Raw genomic sequence first — 16,207 nt, 5'->3', positions numbered from 1 at the left:
GGGAGTCCCTGACAGAGGCCCTGGCTCCCGGCTTTGGCCGGGCTCAGACCTGGCTGCGGTGGCCATCTGGGGGAGTGAACCCACAGATGTTCTTCCTTTCTCTCGCTGTCAGCCTTTCAAATACATAGACACATCTCTTTAATTAGACATATCCGAGAGCATGTTATGCTCCATCCTTAAGGTCCTGCAAAGACTTCCCACCGCCCTGGAGGTGAAGCACAAAGCCCCTGGGAAGATGTCTGCCACCAGACACAATGGAGACGTGGCTCCATGTTAGAGTCCCGTAAGCCCCTACGCGGCGAGCTTGTTTGGATCTGTGATGTTGCCTGTCTGTGCCAGGATCTGATCTTTTCCCTGTCCGCCTCCTTCCACGGGGACCTTGGCCAGGGGGCCCAGGAGACACGGGGGCCAGAACCTCTTTGGCATAAGGAGGCCCCTGGGGGGCCCTCCGGGCACGACCAGTGGCTGGAGTGTCCGGTGGCTGCTCTGCCAACAGGACCTAGCGCCCCCTCCCTTCCAACTAGCCCTCCCTGTGGAGCCCCCAGGGTGAGGGAAACCTGGGTGAAACCCGAGGAAGATAGCATTGTGGCCACTTGGGGAGTGAAGCAGCAGAGGGAAGCTCTCTGTCTCTCTCTCCATCACTCTGTCTCTCGAATACTCAATAAAGTTTTTTTTTTAAAGAATATTTTTTTTACAAATAAAAACTGCATGTGAACTGATGTTTATAGCTCTCCTACAACCATAAAACCCCAACAAGTTTACAAATTAAAACCACATGAAAGCACTCGGCCAGTTGAAATCCTGTTAGCAATCCTGACTGGAGGCAGCGGGTCATGCGTGCTGAGACCAAGCCGCCCTCCAACAGGTGACTGGTGCTCCTGCCTCACTGTGCCCATGCGCCAGCGCCAGCGCCCCTCCTGCTCCAACGTCCGTCTCCTCCGAACTCCCGGGCTCCCTTTGTCTGGGCTATGGCCCTGACATCAGCAGGCCCTCACTGGGCAGAGATGTCCCTTAGGCATCCTGCTGGCCTGCCTGGTCCCTGCTTCGCAGCAGTGACAGCAGCCCCAGCTCGGGGCTTCCAGTGCTCTGACCCCTGCACGCCCGACCCCTCCCCACCTCCTTCGCTGCCTCCGGCCGAGAGTGGATGCTCCGGAGAGAAGGAAGGGAATTGACTGAAGCGCTGTCTGGGCAGGTGAGAGAGCATCGCAAGGCCCTTGTTGAGCAAGAAAAGGATTTGGAGTGTGTGTGTGTGTGTGTGTGTGTGTGTGTGAGAGAGAGAGAGAGAGAGAGAGAGAGAGAGAGAGCCACAGAGGAGAAAAGAATGCAGGCTGGAGATGATGGAGTGTGTTCTCACCTCCTAAAAGGGAAGTGAAAGTTTGAACAGCTCTGTTGAGGGCTGTTCCGAAGGGGTGAAGTGAGACCCCAAAGTCAAAAAACTGGGGGAGTCTGAGAGGAGCCCTTGCTCCCCCTCCCTGCTTCCTGAGTTCTGAGTGGGAACGGGGCGGTGCCTGGCGCAGCAAAGTCGCTGCGTGGGACGCCCGCGTCTCCTATCCGAGTGCCTGGGCCTGGGTCCCAGCTCCCCTCCCGATTCCAGCTTCCTGGGATTGCGCACCCTGGGAGGCAGCAGGTGATGGTTCTAGCTCTTGGGTCCCTGCCACACACGTGGGAGACACAGATGAAGTTCTGATCTCCTAGTTTCAGCCCGGACCAGCACTGGGGGGAGTGAATCAATGGATTGATAAATAAATAAATAAAAAATAAATACATTTAAAAAAAGATTTATTTATTTATTTGAAAGTCAGAGTTATACAGAGAAAGAGAAGGAGAGGCAAAGAGGGTCTCCCATCTTCTTGGTTCACTCCTGGTTCACTCCCCAGTTGGCTGCAACAGCCGGAGCTGTGCCAATCTGAAGCCAGGAGCCAGGAGCTTCCTCTGGGTCCCCCACGTGGGTGCAGGGGCCCAAGAACTTGGGCCATCTTCTGCTTTCCCAGGCCACAGCAGAGAGCTGGATAGAAAGTGGAGCAGCCAGGACTTGAACTGGCGCCCATATGGGATGCTGGCACTGCAGGCAGTGGCTTTACCCGCTACGCCACAGCACTAGTCCCAATAAATACACTTTAAACAAGGAAAGAAATGACGGAGTTGCCTTGCCATAGTGAGACCAGAGCTTTCCGCCAGCAGGTGAAATGGGCTGAGGACAGCGTGAAATAAGGTGACATTTGGCACACCTGCCACCCCCGGGGACATCCAAATCAATGCCGCGGGTGGCCTGCGCAGACACCAAGTCTAAGGCGGCCAGCCAGAGGGGTCAGGCGCACTTCTTATGGTAATGACAACTTTGAAAGTGGCACCCACCCTATATCACCCACACTAGCAGGCCCGAATGGTCGGCAGAAAAAGGCCGCCCTCGGCACTCTACCCGCCCACCCAAGGCCACGCTCCGTCCTGCTCCAAGGCAGCCACAGGCAGACTTGACCCTTGCCCTCACGGAGGCTTGCCTGAGGTTTCTGGACAAAGCAGACCCTTGGGCACTGTCCACTACTGGGGCAGCCTGGGCCACAGCAATAGGGGGCACCCAATCAGTGCTGGCGGGAGAATGAACGAAGGGAATGTGGCCTGCAGAGAAACCACTCCAGGGCTCTGCTTTCAAGTCGCAAGTTCTGGGACTCTGCCTAATTTCTCTGGGCCTCAACTGCTTCATCTGTGAAATGGGCACTCTGCACACGGGCTGCCTGCATGCAGTTCCCCTCCTTCAAGATTTCTCTGACTGCATTTTCCAGGTTTTTAAAGTATTTTATTTATTTACTTATTTTAAGGATTTATTTATTTATTTGAGAGGCAGAGTCACAGAGAGAGATTTTCCATCAGCTGGTTCACTGCCCAAGGCCGCAAAGCCAGGGGCCAGGAGCTTCTTCCGGGTCTCCCACGTGGGTGCAGGGGCCCAAGGACGTGGGCCATCTTCCACTGCTTCCCAGGCTATTATCAGGGAGCTGGATCGGCCCCAGCACCAGCCCCAACCTGGACGGTTCCTGTGGTTGCGAGGTGTCTAACAGAAGGAAGTACCTGTTGACGCGTTCCTTTATGTGACAGTTCTTAGAAGGTGAGAACCGTCTCACACAGCTCCCTGTGTGTGCAGAGAGAATGTGGGCTGGAGGCCCCAGGGTGACCGTGGGAGCTGCAGGGGAAGTGCCGGCTATCTGGGTCTCTTCCAGCCATAGGGAAGTGGGGGCAGGCAGCCAGTGCCGTCCCGCAAACCTCGGGAAGCGCCTCCAAAAGGCTTAGGAGCTGCAAGCCACTGTCATGATGCCCCTGGCCTGTACCCTGGACAGTCATCCAATCAGGCCCCCACCCCAGGCTGGCAGCCAGCAGGAGCTAGGTGGGCAAGCCCACAGCATCCCTCCCCCCGGCCCCAGGCATTCCTGCCTTTGCTTGCCGCACCCACATTCCCCTGCCCATTTTCTCTGGGACCTGGCTCCTTCCCTCATCCTGTCTGCTGCTCTGGCTCCTCCCAGTGTCCTCCTGTCTCATAATCTCCTCCAGCTTCCGCGACACAATGGCCAGAGCTCCGCCAAACTGAAGCCAGGAGCCAGGGGCTTCTTCTGGGTCTCCCACGTGGGTGTAGGGGCCTAAGGACTTGGGCCATCTTCTACTGCTTTCCCGGGTACAATAGCAAGGAGCTGGATTGGGAATGGGGGAGCCGGGGGCCATTGTGGACACAACAGCTGGGAGGATGTGCACCTGCCGCTGTGGCCCGGAGCCGCGTCTGGGCCTGGCCACAGCTATCTCCCCACTGCCAGTCTTCCCCATTGTTATCCAGATCCATGACTGTGCTTCCTCTGGAATGCTGACACTGCTGGCCTCTAACAAGCTGAAATTATTTTATAGCCTTGGGATTTGTTTTATTCATTTAAAATCCACAAGGCTGAGCTGTCTACCTACAAAACTGTAATTAGATGTGCTTGGAGGATGCAGAAAAAGGAAAGAAATAGAAAACTATCTGCTTTGAGCAGAATCAGGAGCTCTGGGCACTGGCTCGGCATGCGGTGAGATGGCCAGAGTGGAGGAGGGCGTGCTTCCCGGGAGGCCGCCTGGGCAGCTCGGGGCGGCTGTTAGCAGGAGGGCTGGGCTCCGCAGGCTGCCAGGCCGGCTCTCAGGCTCTCAGCACCGTGCTCACGCCAGCCACCCCCAAGGCAGCTCAACACCTCCCTGTGTGTAGAGCTCAGGTTTTCACAAGACCGTGAGCAGCCCCGTCTGGGGCACATCCTCAGCGCCTCTGTGTTTCAGGGACCCCGCCGAAGTCTGACAACTAGGACACCCAAGAACCCCTCGAGTGAGTCACTCCCCTGGCTGTGCATCGTGCTTTGTAAAGATCATCCCACGGCTCTCCCTTCCAACACTCTGGCCGCCCCCGGGGCGGGGGGATTCCCCAGAGGGGTTAAGTGGCAGTGCCTGAGCACTTAGAGCTGGAGGCCCGATGACAAGGGTCAGGCACACTTTCCATCTGTCACGGCGAAGGGGCCTCCTGCAGCACAAAAGGGGGCCGAGCTGCAGGGGCCCCAGACACAGCGAGCTGGCGAGGGCAGGATGCTGTCCGGCTTTGCACGATGAGGCAGCGGCGGTTCTTCCTGGCCCTGCGCTTTGACCGGGGCATCGCTCCCTGGTGTGGAGACGAGAACGATCGCCAGGGGGTGTGAATCACGGGTGCCGGCTGCACTCTGGCCCTCAGCCAGCCCGGTTCCACTGAGCCCTGAACACATCACGGGCCCAGCGACGCCTCTCTTCTTCCAACACAAACGGCAAAGAAGATTCACCAGACTCAACAGGTGACCCTAGGCAGGTGTCACCAGACTCCAGCTCAGCCTGGCTGCTGGTCACTACTCAGATCCAGTCCAGTGACTCTCTGCCTTGGAGCCCTGACAGGGCACCTACTGGCTGGCCACGCCCTTCACCCACATCTGTTTGCTGGGCACCGGAAGTCCCTCCCCCAGTGCCCTGCTCTCACCTCTCTTCGGCCAACGCCGGCTGCTTTCCAAACACCTGCCCTGCCTGCCTCTGGCCACATTCGGCTCTCTGGATCCAGAATGTGGACTCCTAAGTGTCTTTCATCTGCAGAACCTCCGGCTGTTGAGTCGGAACAGCTGTATCCGCATTCCAGGGTCCGGGGTGCATCTGTCCATCACAGAATCTTACCCCTCCCAATTGTAAGTAATTGCTAATGTACCTGCGGCCCCCTAGAGCTGTGGCACAGGTGAAGGCTTATTAACCCCTGCATTATTAACTCTGTCTAGCCCGGTGTCCTGAGCAGAGAACGAGAGAACGTGCTGAATGCCGGCCGATGTTTAAGAACAAGGCTTCATGGTTAACCCAGGTTCAATGTGAAATTCAAAACAATGAAGACAGGACTTAAACATAGCAGGGAAATAACATACACGTTTAACTCTCAAAATAAATACTAATCAATTTTATTTTATAAATACAGATGCTGAGTTTTCTTCCAATTACCAACAGATCAGTTTCACATGCCACTTATTATTGGTGGGGGTTTAAAAAATTATTTAAATAACCGGTTAGGTCAGGATAAATGGGCACCATTAGAACTGCTGAAAAAACAGAGCTGGATACAATCTTCCAAAACTAATATTCTGAAGGAAAAAAAAAACCTCTGGAATTTCTAAGGCAGTTATGATGGGAAGTAGAGAGAGAAAACACAATCCAATGTATTCATTTGATAGCGCTTGCTGGTTGTTAGAAGCGCCTTAGCTACATGAACACGGAAAGGGTTCTCGGCAGTTCAGAGATGCGCAGTGATGAGCAACTTACATCTGGCGAGCACATTTTACATTTTTTAGTGATTTACAAGACTAAGTAAAAAGATTAGCAGATCATGGATCCCATACTATGGGCTGGTCCACTTTAAGCAGAGGAAAACACGAAGCCTGTAGCTGTGGAAGATGTGGACCAGTTATTCCTGGAGACACGCAATAGTGTAGGTTCCACCCAGGTCATGGTAGAAACTGCCCAAACACCCGGATGAAAGCCCCAAACCCCGACTCTCAGTGGGGATTCTGGACAGCGTGGGTCAGGCCAATGTCAAGGGAACTACTGGTTAGCGCACACTCAAGGGCAGGGCCCCGGCTCCGTGCACTGAAAGCCAACGAGGCCAGAATCAGGGCCTCCACAAGGGGAGTCTGAGGGATGCAGTCTCCAGCCCCCGGCTCCAGCCCTGGCCCCCCAGCTGCAGGCTCCAGCCCCCCGACCCCCAGCCGGTGCTGTGGAAGCTGAGATGACTGTTGTACCCTTGAAAGCTCTGTATGGGGCCCGAGCCAGGCTGCAGGGCCTGCAACTGGACGTGCCCGGCTTGAGGCTGGCGTGGCGGGCAGGGCAACCCCTGTGTCTGGGGCAATCACCCAGCACAGGGGTGTGGCTCACCTTCCACTGTTTTTACACCAACACCGGCCTTCCAAACTTCTCTGTGGTAAGCTGGTGCTTCCCTGGAGGACCCCACAGCACGCTGTGGATCCAAGATGGCCTCTCTCCCTGCCCTCTGCGAGTCTGAGACGAAGGAACACACATGGCAAAGAAGCTGCCTTCGCAGGTGGGAACGTCCCAGCCCTTCACGTGGAAGAGGATGGCCTCGCCAGCCAGGGAGAGCGTCAGCGGCCGGAGAGCTGGGTGTGTGTGCTGTGCAGCAGTTCTGAGCTCTCTGCGTGGAAACTACTCCGCTCCACAAGGCAGCTGTGAATGAGAACGGGGCTCAGGAACGCCTGGACCACGGGAAACCGCTGAGGAGAGGGGTGAGTTGAGTTGCTAGGCAGGACCGGTTCGGCTACCGGACACGGCCCCCCGGGAGCTGCCCGCGCTGTCTCACACACGGTGCACGCTCAGAGGCGGCCCTCGGCCCGAGCTCCCGTGGGGTTTTGTTCAGGCTAGTCGTGTCACAATGGCACAGAAGGAGACGGCGGTGCGAGAGGAATTTCAGAAAGGCAGAGTCAGGTCAAGTGAAGTAATCAATGTTTATTCTCTATAATACATGGATATATAGATACATTTTCCTTAAAGAGTTTGCAACCCTGAGGCAATGTCCTTGGGTACATAATGTATAAAGCAACAGCAAACGAGATCTGAATGCAGGAATGACAACTGGAATTCAAAAACAGAATTTAATATTTATGAAACTGCACACACAGCCAATCGCAGTCTACGCCTCATCCAGTCTGAATCCACCCACGGCGCCCGCTCTTATCTCCACAGTGTCTTCCTTCTGCCGCAATTTAATAAATTAACATGGGATTTACATACAGGAATTTTGGCCTGCCGAGTGTGAGTGCACTGCCCACTTTTGCCCACGGCATCTGTCCACACGAAGATTTCGGCCCCCAGGGACGTGGCTGGCCTCTGACGGCAGGACGCTAGGGTCCACCAGAGGCAAGCTTTCCAGCCAATGTAAGGACTGGGTCCCGGGTTCGGCAGGGCAAGTGGAAGGTCACGGCTGACCAGAAGAAATGGACCGTTGGGACGACAGGGTCAGAGAACCAGCGCGCCTGACACTCTCAGGCCTCAGGCGCACAGCCCAGCCCCTGGGCAGGCGGGGGCCGCAGTGCGGTCTACAGGTGGGCTACGGCTGGAGGGGGGGCAGGGGAGAGGGGCCCGGGGCCAAGACCACTGCACTTCTTCCCCACCAACCACAGACGCTGCAGTAGATAGCAGAAACCTATCGCTGCGTAGTCCATGTCCCCAGCGGTTTATGAACTACGGCGACGGCCAGCGCTCGTGAGAAAGGAACGGTGAGTTATTATATTATTTATATATTATCATCTTCCCTCTGAGGATAACGTACAAGTGTAACTAAAACACAGACGGCTACCTGGACAGGGACCCGAGCGAGCAGCTCTTCCGTCCAGAGGGTGGCTCTTGCCTTCAAACACGCGTGGGGCCTGGAAGGCCGGCCTTGCAAGTGAGCTCTGACCCGAGTCCCATCGCGCTCAGCCAGCCTGTGGCTCCAGGAACCGGCTGCACTCACATCCAGTTGTGTCAGAACTCCCACAAAGGGTGAGCGCAGGCAGCGCCTCTGCGCCGGTCCCGCGGCGGCCCTCACCTCACTTGTCCGAGCTCCTGCGCGGCCGGCGGAAGCTGGAGACGTTTTCGTTCAGGGCGTAGATCCTCCGGGAGAACTCCTCAAACTCTCCCAGGACCTGGTCGTCACACTCCACCGCCACGGCGCTGTCCACGGGGATGCACTGAAATGCTTCCAGCTGGTGGCCCGAGCCGAACCCCGTGGCTTCCAGCCCGATGATCTCCTCCGCCTGCTCCACAGCGCAGCGGAGCTCGGCCTCCGAGGCTGGGTGGAACGCACCAGAAAGCTGGGCGGCGGCGGGGCTGGCCTGCTCGCCGGCCAGCGCGGTGCCATTCACTGCGGCGGGGTGCCCAGGGAGGCCCTCTCCTCGCTCCTGGCTAGCGTTCAGGTCCACGGGGCCTCCATTCAAGCTGTCCCCCAAGTCGACCCCTTTTTTCTTGCTTTCTTTGGAGAAGTCCAATGAGGTGTCCAAGGAGGAGGACAGCGCCGCTGCCTTTCTCTCGGCCTCTGCCCTGGTGAGGGCGGCGGCTGCAGGCTGGGCCAGCGCCGAGTTGTAGCTGGGGGGCGGGGTTTTGTACTGGAGTCTCTCGTTCTCGGAGCTGGCCCGTCTGCGGTGCCCTTTGTCTGGGGACGGGACTGCCCTGGAGAAGCCTCCATCTGCACTCCCAAACGCGGGGCTCTGTCTCTTTGGAACAGGGATGGCGCTGGAGGTGTGATGCCTGTCGCTAGGAGACAAACAGAAACGATAAGTTATTATTTTTTTTTAATTATTTGACAGGTAGAGTTACAGACAGTGAGAGAGAGAGAGAGAGAGAGAGAGAGAGAGACAGAGGGAAAGGTCTTCCTTCTGTTGGTTTACCCCCCAAATGGCCGCTATGGCCAGAACTGCACCGATCAGAAGCTAGGAGCCAGTGATTCCTCCTGGTCTCCCATGCGGGTGCAGGGCCCAAGCACTTGGGCCATCCTCCACTGCCTTCCTGGGCCACAGCAGAGAGCTGGACTGGAAGAGGAGCAACCAGGACTAGAACCGGCGCCCATATGGGATGCCAGCACCACAGGCGGAGGATTAACCAAGTGAGCCACGGCGCCGGCCCCCGAGAAGTTACTTTCCACTGCAGAGCTCGGGAAGCCCTTAGGGATCCAAAGACAGGAGAGAACATTAGCGTCTGAAGATAAGAACCAAGGTGAGCCAGGTGAGGCCCAATATGCAAAGTGCAGTGCAGTTAGAGAAGTGTGCCCAGGGCGGGGCGGGGCAGGGGACAGAAAGCACAGCATGTGGGGAAGGTGGGAAGGCACTGGATGGATTCCTTGTGGAAAGAAAGAAAACCAGGAGAAATGCAGTGAACGTCTTACATTAGAGGGCACCGCGATTCTCAGTCTCCGCTTTCATACTTAATTCCTAGTTGGTCCCCATGAAGCAGTCCTTGGCATTTGGCCGGGAAGTTCAATAACTCCGCGAGGCAGGGCCAGGGCCACGCCTGTCACTTGCGACTCCACGGGCCATGGCCTTCCCCTTCCTGAGACCCAAACCCCCTTGTATTGGAGACCCGGGGCGGGAGGGTCAGGGGCCTTTATTTATTTATTTATGTTAACGAAAAATTAACTCGGGCCATGACTTCTCCTTTGGAAGGCCAGCCACGTGTGTTTCATGACACTTTCTGTTCAGTGCCTTCCTTGAGGCCAAGTTAACTTTCCAGGAAGACGTCTGTGGCCGGCAGTCACAGTCCCGTTCGGCTAGACAGAGCCGTATAGTTTCTGACGTAATTTCATGAACATCATTGTACTTGGTCCCAACAGAAACCCTGTCCAGAAAGTCGGGTGTGCACGAGTACACAAGTCTGTGGTAATAAATAATTGTCAGTGCGGGGCAGAGAGCATCCAGACCCTGGACATGGTGGTCATGGCACAGGCGCTGTTGGCTAAGCCAGAGGCCTTGCTAGACGAAGATGGCGTCGGTGCATCGCGGCCTGACTGCATGAACAGACTGGGGCCCGGAGCGCTGGGGGCACAAGCATCAGACCCAGCTGGCCTGCTCTCTTCAGACAAGGAAACTCACCCAGAGAAGTTAAGGGGCTTGCAAGAGGGCTGCAGGCAGGAGCAGGGGCAGGCCTGAAACTTGACACACTCGGCAAACAGGCCTCATGGGAGGCCAAGGCCGTGGGAAGGGACACAGCAGGCCTGCCTCCCAGGAGCTTCCACTCTCGCAGGAGTAATGCGCATCCGAGCTGCAGGAAGAGCAAGTGCTACGCACCAGAGAAGGGACCCAGGCGTCCTGCTGCGGAGCCCTGGGCCTCAAGCCTGCCACGCGGCTCCCAAGTTTCCTGATCACAACTGTGGGCTCAGATACCCAGGCAAGGCTTAGCCTTAAGCAAAGGCAATCACAGGGATTCCAAACCATGGGACCATCACATTTCATATGAGGGGTGGTCCCTGGGGTGCACGCAGACCAGGAGATTACCGTTCTTAGTTCCCAAACAGCAACAGCAAACGCAGGTTTTCATGAAACTCACGGGATCGGGCTGAGCTACACATTTGGCCTCCTTGTTGTTTGCAGTTTACCACTGTGGACGGCAGTGTCCCTCTCTAAGTGACCTGGCAGGCTGACCAGGTAATCCCAGCCAAACAGCGCCAGCATCGGCACCAGCAGGGGGAGCGAGCCCGAGCCCCCACGGCCTGGTGGGAGGGGGGCAGCGCTGGCCAGGGGAGCGGCTGTGAAGGGAGAGGGACGTGATACTCCCCCCTGCCCCGGGGGCTGCCGTCCCCACCCCTCAGCCAGGCGTCCTGATCTGCTGGGATCCCGAAGGGCCAGCAGCAGGAGCGTGGGGAGCAGGCCTGGGCGTGCCTAGCAGGGCTTCTGACGCTGGAGAAAACGGCATTTCTGCGGCCATCACAGACTCTGCGCCTCCGGAGAGCTCTCAGCTGTGCACAGAGGAGGAAGCCCCGCGGCCCTGACAACGGGCAGAGCCACCACGTCCTGAGCACCACAGAAGGCGTTCTGTACACACAGAACCCTTGCATCTGCCTGGTAGGCGGGTCCGTGGGTCACGGAGTTTGTTCAGGCCGAAGACCCACAAAGAAACCTCTGCGTGAGATTCGGTCTGACTCCCGAGCTCACGCTGATAGTCCCAGCGGGAACATCACATTTAACCTCTGCTCAGTGCCAACCACACGGCACACACCAAGCTAAATGCCATCATACAAGCCTTCTCACTCACCCACAGGCTCTATCCAAGCTCAGGGATATTTTGCACGTGTATTCTATGGCTCTGAGAGGTGGAGATCTGGGTATTTTCTTTCTTGTTTTTAAAAACAATTGATTGGCCGGCGCCGTGACTCAACAGGCTAATCCTCCGCCTGCGGCGCCGGCACACCGGGTTCTAGTTTCAGTCGGGGCACCGGGTTCTGTCCCAGTTGCCCCTCTTCCAGACCAGCTCTCTGCTATGGCCCGGGAATGCAGTGGAGGATGGCCCAAGTGCTTGGGCCCTGCACCCACATGGGAGACCAGGAAAAGCACCTGGCTCCTGGCTTCGGATCAGGGCAGTGCGCTGGCCGCAGCGTGCCGGCTGCAGCGGCCAATGGAGGGTGAACCAATGGTAAAAGGAAGACCTTTCTCTCTGTCTCTCTCTCTCACTATCCACTCTGCCTGCAAAACAAAACAAAACAAAACAATTGATTTATTTGAAAGGTGGAGTTATGGGGAGAGACAGAGAGAGAGAGAGATCGATCTTCCATCTGCTGGTTCATTCCACAGATGATTGCAAAGGTCAGGGCTGGGCCAGGCTGAAGCCAAGAGCCTGGAACTCCATCTGGGTCTCCCAAGTGGGTAGCAGGGGCCCAGGTACTTGGGCCGTCTTCTGCTACTTTTCCAAGCACGTTAGCAGGAGCTGGCTTGGAAGTAGAGCAGCCAGGATCATACAGGATGTCAGCATTGGCAAGTGGTGGCCTAACCCACTGCACCACAAAGCTGGCCCTTTGGATATATTCTGATATCCTGATTTTGTGACCCTACTCTCCAGTCTGTTTAAATTTTTATGAGAACTCAGGTAAGAACAGTATTAGATACAAATTGGAAAATTACAATAAAACATTCTCTTTTAAGAATGCTATGAGAATGAGATATTTTGGATTGACAAAAAAGAAGTCTATATAGCTAAGGTTTATTCTTTTATTGTTTTGTCTTTTGCTTCCCATTTTTAGTTATGTGAGATCAAACTTTTCAAAAACTCTTATTGAAGCCTTTCTTACAATTTTAAAAAAGTTGATTAAAAAAAAGCTATTTTCTTGACGACACTGGACAATGGACTTGAACATGTGTTGCTCAGAATGACACAGTGAGGAGACGAAGGGCTCTGAGCGGCCCCTGCGCCTCAGGACCCGGGTCTGCAGTGAGGTCCGCGGGACCTGCTGTGTCCTCTCCGCTGCCAGCCGGCTCCTCCTCTGCTCTTCTGTAAATATTTGCTGCTGGCTTGTTGTATTCTTCATCTTCTTCTTCTTTTTTTTTTTGACAGGCAGAGTGGACAGTGAGAGAGAGAGACAGAGAGAAAGGTCTTCCTTTTTGCCGTTGGTTCACCCTCCAATGGCCGTCGCGGCCGGCGTGCTACGGCCGGCACACCGCGCTGATCCAAAGCCAAGAGCCAGGTGCTTCTCCTGGTCTCCCATGGGGTGCAGGGCCCAAGCACTTGGGCCATCCTCCACTGCCTTCCCGGGCCACAGCAGAGAGCTGGCCTGGAAGAGGGGCAACTGGGACAGAATCTGGCGCCCCGACTGGGACTAGAACCTGGTGTGCCGGCGCCGCAGGCGGAGGATTGGCCTATTGAGCCACGGCGCCAGCTTCCTTTTTTTTTTTTTTTTTTTTTTTTAAGATTTTATCTTTTTATTTGAGAGGCAGAGTTTCAGACAGAGAGAGGGAGAGACAGACAGAAAGACCCTCCAGCTGCTGGTTCACTCGCCGAATGGCCACAACAGCAGGAGCTGAGCTGAGCTAATCTGAAGCCAGGAGCCAGGAGCTTCCTCTGGGTCTCCCATGTGGCCCAAGCACTTGGGCAATCTTCTGCTGCTTCCTCAAGCCATAGCAGAGAGCTGGATCAGATGTGGAGCAGCCAGACATGAACCAGCACCTGTATGGGATGCTGGCGCCGCAGGTGGAGGCTTAGCCCACTATGCCACAGCCTGGCCCCTTGTTGTGTTCTTAGAAAGCAGGTGTCCTGAGAACTGTGTGCAGATTAGGGGCACAAAATGTGACAAAATCTGAGTGAGGGGCGAGGAGATGTCGTGGGCGTAATGGGCTTTATCCTGTAGATTTTATAACATTGGTTTGGACTGCTCAGAATTAATTTTCAAATCACTTCCAGGATCTTCGCTACATTCCAGATTTTCAAGATAGCTAAGCTCCAAATAGCTGAAGTATTAAGTGATTCCATTAATATGTCATTACATGCATGCATTTTTTAACTTCAATAATTTATACTCACAGAAAAGTTAAAAGTATAAACTATATAAAAATAAAACAACTCACAGGTCTACTATCCATTAAACAACTACTATTAACTTTGATTTTATGTGTATATATTTTGTTAAAAAAATTAAAGTTGTGTTTGTGGTATACACGCATAATTCTGTACCCTGCTGCGTATGTAATTAAAGCCTCTTGGGAAACAGTTCTAAATGCTGCTCCACTGGATGCAATATCATAATTTACCTAATTATTCCCTCGTTTCACTATAAAAGCAGACTGCTGAGAGCAGGTCTGTATAAAAACACATTTTTAATAAAGCATCTTTGGTCTTCATTTCTAATAGAAGGTCTCAAAGAGGATTCCCCATTAGGTATTTTAGTACAAGCCAATAAAAAAGAGCATTTTAGCTCTAGTATTACCTAAAAAGTGAGAGGTGCAATTAACACGGCAAATGATAGGTCAAAAAGGAAGGGTGCTCAGAAAGTTCCAAAGTTCTTCCTGGCTGATTACGGAGTGGCTGCAGGATGCCTTCAGGTAAGAGGCTGGAACTCAGACTTACTCATTATTTGACTGATTCTTAAAGGATTTTTAACAACTTATTCACCAAATGAAATCAGTACTCATTTACGTTGGAATGAAAACTTACAGTTTCTACTCTTCAAAAGCAACTACAAGCTAGTGAGTGCTTGGGGAGGTGTGGCTGCAGCTCCGCTCTCCCCCAGAGGCCCTGTGTGTTCCAGGCACTAGACTGGGGGTCCACAGCCCGAGAATCAGGCAATTGGGGGGAGCCCAGCAGTCCACCGCACACACACTCCTCCTGAGCCTTTCTCCTTAGTGGGTGTCTCCTCCCGCTTGGCTTAGGTACAGTCTGGAAACATGATATCCAGGGTTTAATGCTACAATTAAAAAGAATTTATGAAAAAAACAACAACCCATAATTGCAAATTTACTAGGCCATAGTTTAGTGAAACATGGCATAAACTGTTGAATAACTGAACCACATCAGGGACTGTAAATTACTTAATAATAAACCTTGTGCTGTGAGTAAAAAAGGATTTCCTAGGGTCACAAATAATGGCAGGACGAGGGAGAAGCCAAGTGGCCTGGCGTTTAAGGGTCAAGGGGGACTGTCTGGCTTACATCTGGCTTTGGAGCACGTTTTCTCGGAGCTCTCTGCACGAAGTGATTCATTGCTTTCTGGGTCTGGGAGTGCTTATTGACTGCGGCCAGTTACCTTCTCTTATCTCTTCAGCTCTAGCTGGAGATGGCGGCCTGGGGAGGGGAGCCTTAGAGACCTGCCGCTTTGAGTCCATGTGTGCGGAGCTACAACTTAAGGTCGAGATCACCACCTACTGGGGGAAGTGTTGCGCTTTGTAAAACAGATCGTGACACTGGGGTAAGATGACACAGAATGATGCACTTGAACTCCTTGGCAGAACGCCTGGCACACATCCTGATGGCAACAGCCACTGTCGCTGAGGCTGCTGTTGTGATTAGCTTGCGCGGGCTGCTCATTGCAGAAGCCCTTCCCCCATCTGACCAAGGAGAAGCTGAGGTCGTGTCTTGAAAAGGGACATAGGGTAAAAGGTGGCAGCGGACAGACTGAAACCCAGGTCTCCTGCCCGCTCCTGTTTGCTCCAGCCAGCAGGCTGCTTCAGGCAGGAACAAACAACTCTCCACCCACCCACCTCTCGGCTTCTGACCTCACCCAGCCCACTGCAAGAAGCAAAAACAAAATGAAGGCCAGTGGAAAAGAGTTCTGGAGCAAAAGTACCAAATGGGCTCCGAGGTTTATTCTGCCCAGAGGGAAACATCATTCACCATTTCCGTTGTTTCCTTGGGGGCCTGGGGTAGGGGAGGCTCCGGAAAAGTAGAAATGCTCCAAACACCTTTGTTGCCCAACTGCTGGGCGACTGGCAGAACTTTCTGGAACACTTGGCGGTACATTCCAGTTGTCTGCAAACCCCTGGTTCCTCACTGTTCTGTATGAATTTAGCCTCACTTCTCTATTTCCTAACCTAAATGAACAGGAGCATGCTGGGCACCTGTATGTCACACTGGGCCACAGGTGCCCTGCCGTGGAGCCGCCCTGGGAATCGGCAGAACCCTGCTTGCTCTCTGTGACCATCCTTGCCCCGCCACTGCCCTCTCCTCTTCCTCTGTCTCTTGCTTTTACTACATGAAGCCCCAGCCTGCCCGGTGAGAAGAGAACCGAGAAAAGACACGGTACAAAAGCACTGATTCAGAATGGGATTCCCACACCCCCACCCCGATGTGTAGTGTTCCAGACTCCACCCTTCATGTGCCCCCTCCCTAAAACATCTGTGGAGTTAACAGTTACTGCAGTAAGGGTTAAAAGGCCAAACATTCTCAGTGCATAGAGTAGGCACTCCATAAATCATTAATAATAGAACAACTGCAACTGACAATCATTTCAAATTAAAAAAAAAAAAAAAAAGCCAGGGGCCAGTGCTGTGGCATTGTAGGTTAAGCCTCTGCCTGTGGTGCCAGCATCCCATATTGGCACTGGTTTGTGTCCCGGCTGCTCCTCTTCTGATCCAGCTCTCTGCTATGGCCTGGGAAAGCAGTGGAAGATGGCCCAAGTCCTTGGGCCCCTGCACCCATGTGGGAGACCTGGAGGAAGTGTCTGGCTCCTGGCTTCAGATCGGCCCAGCTCT

At 54.2% G+C, this 16,207-nt stretch overlaps 1 protein-coding gene across 3 annotated transcripts in view; it reads right to left on the bottom strand.

Annotated features, from left to right (window-relative positions):
• Positions 1-6,984: 6,984 nt before the first annotated feature.
• The window catches only part of UVRAG (UV radiation resistance associated), a 322,825-nt gene continuing 313,602 nt past the window's right edge, over positions 6,985-16,207 (bottom strand). For all 3 annotated transcript variants that reach the window (XM_062196734.1, XM_062196732.1, XM_062196733.1), the window contains one exon: positions 6,985-8,799. In XM_062196734.1, coding sequence (XP_062052718.1) covers positions 8,097-8,799 — 703 coding nt within the window. In that variant the 3' untranslated portion in view covers positions 6,985-8,096. The remainder of the gene's footprint in view (positions 8,800-16,207) is intronic.

The sequence above is a fragment of the Lepus europaeus genome, chromosome 7 (assembly GCF_033115175.1).
Source record: "Lepus europaeus isolate LE1 chromosome 7, mLepTim1.pri, whole genome shotgun sequence".
NCBI classification, from domain to species: Eukaryota; Metazoa; Chordata; class Mammalia; order Lagomorpha; family Leporidae; genus Lepus; species Lepus europaeus.
This window is presented reverse-complemented; position numbering and strand designations above follow the sequence as displayed.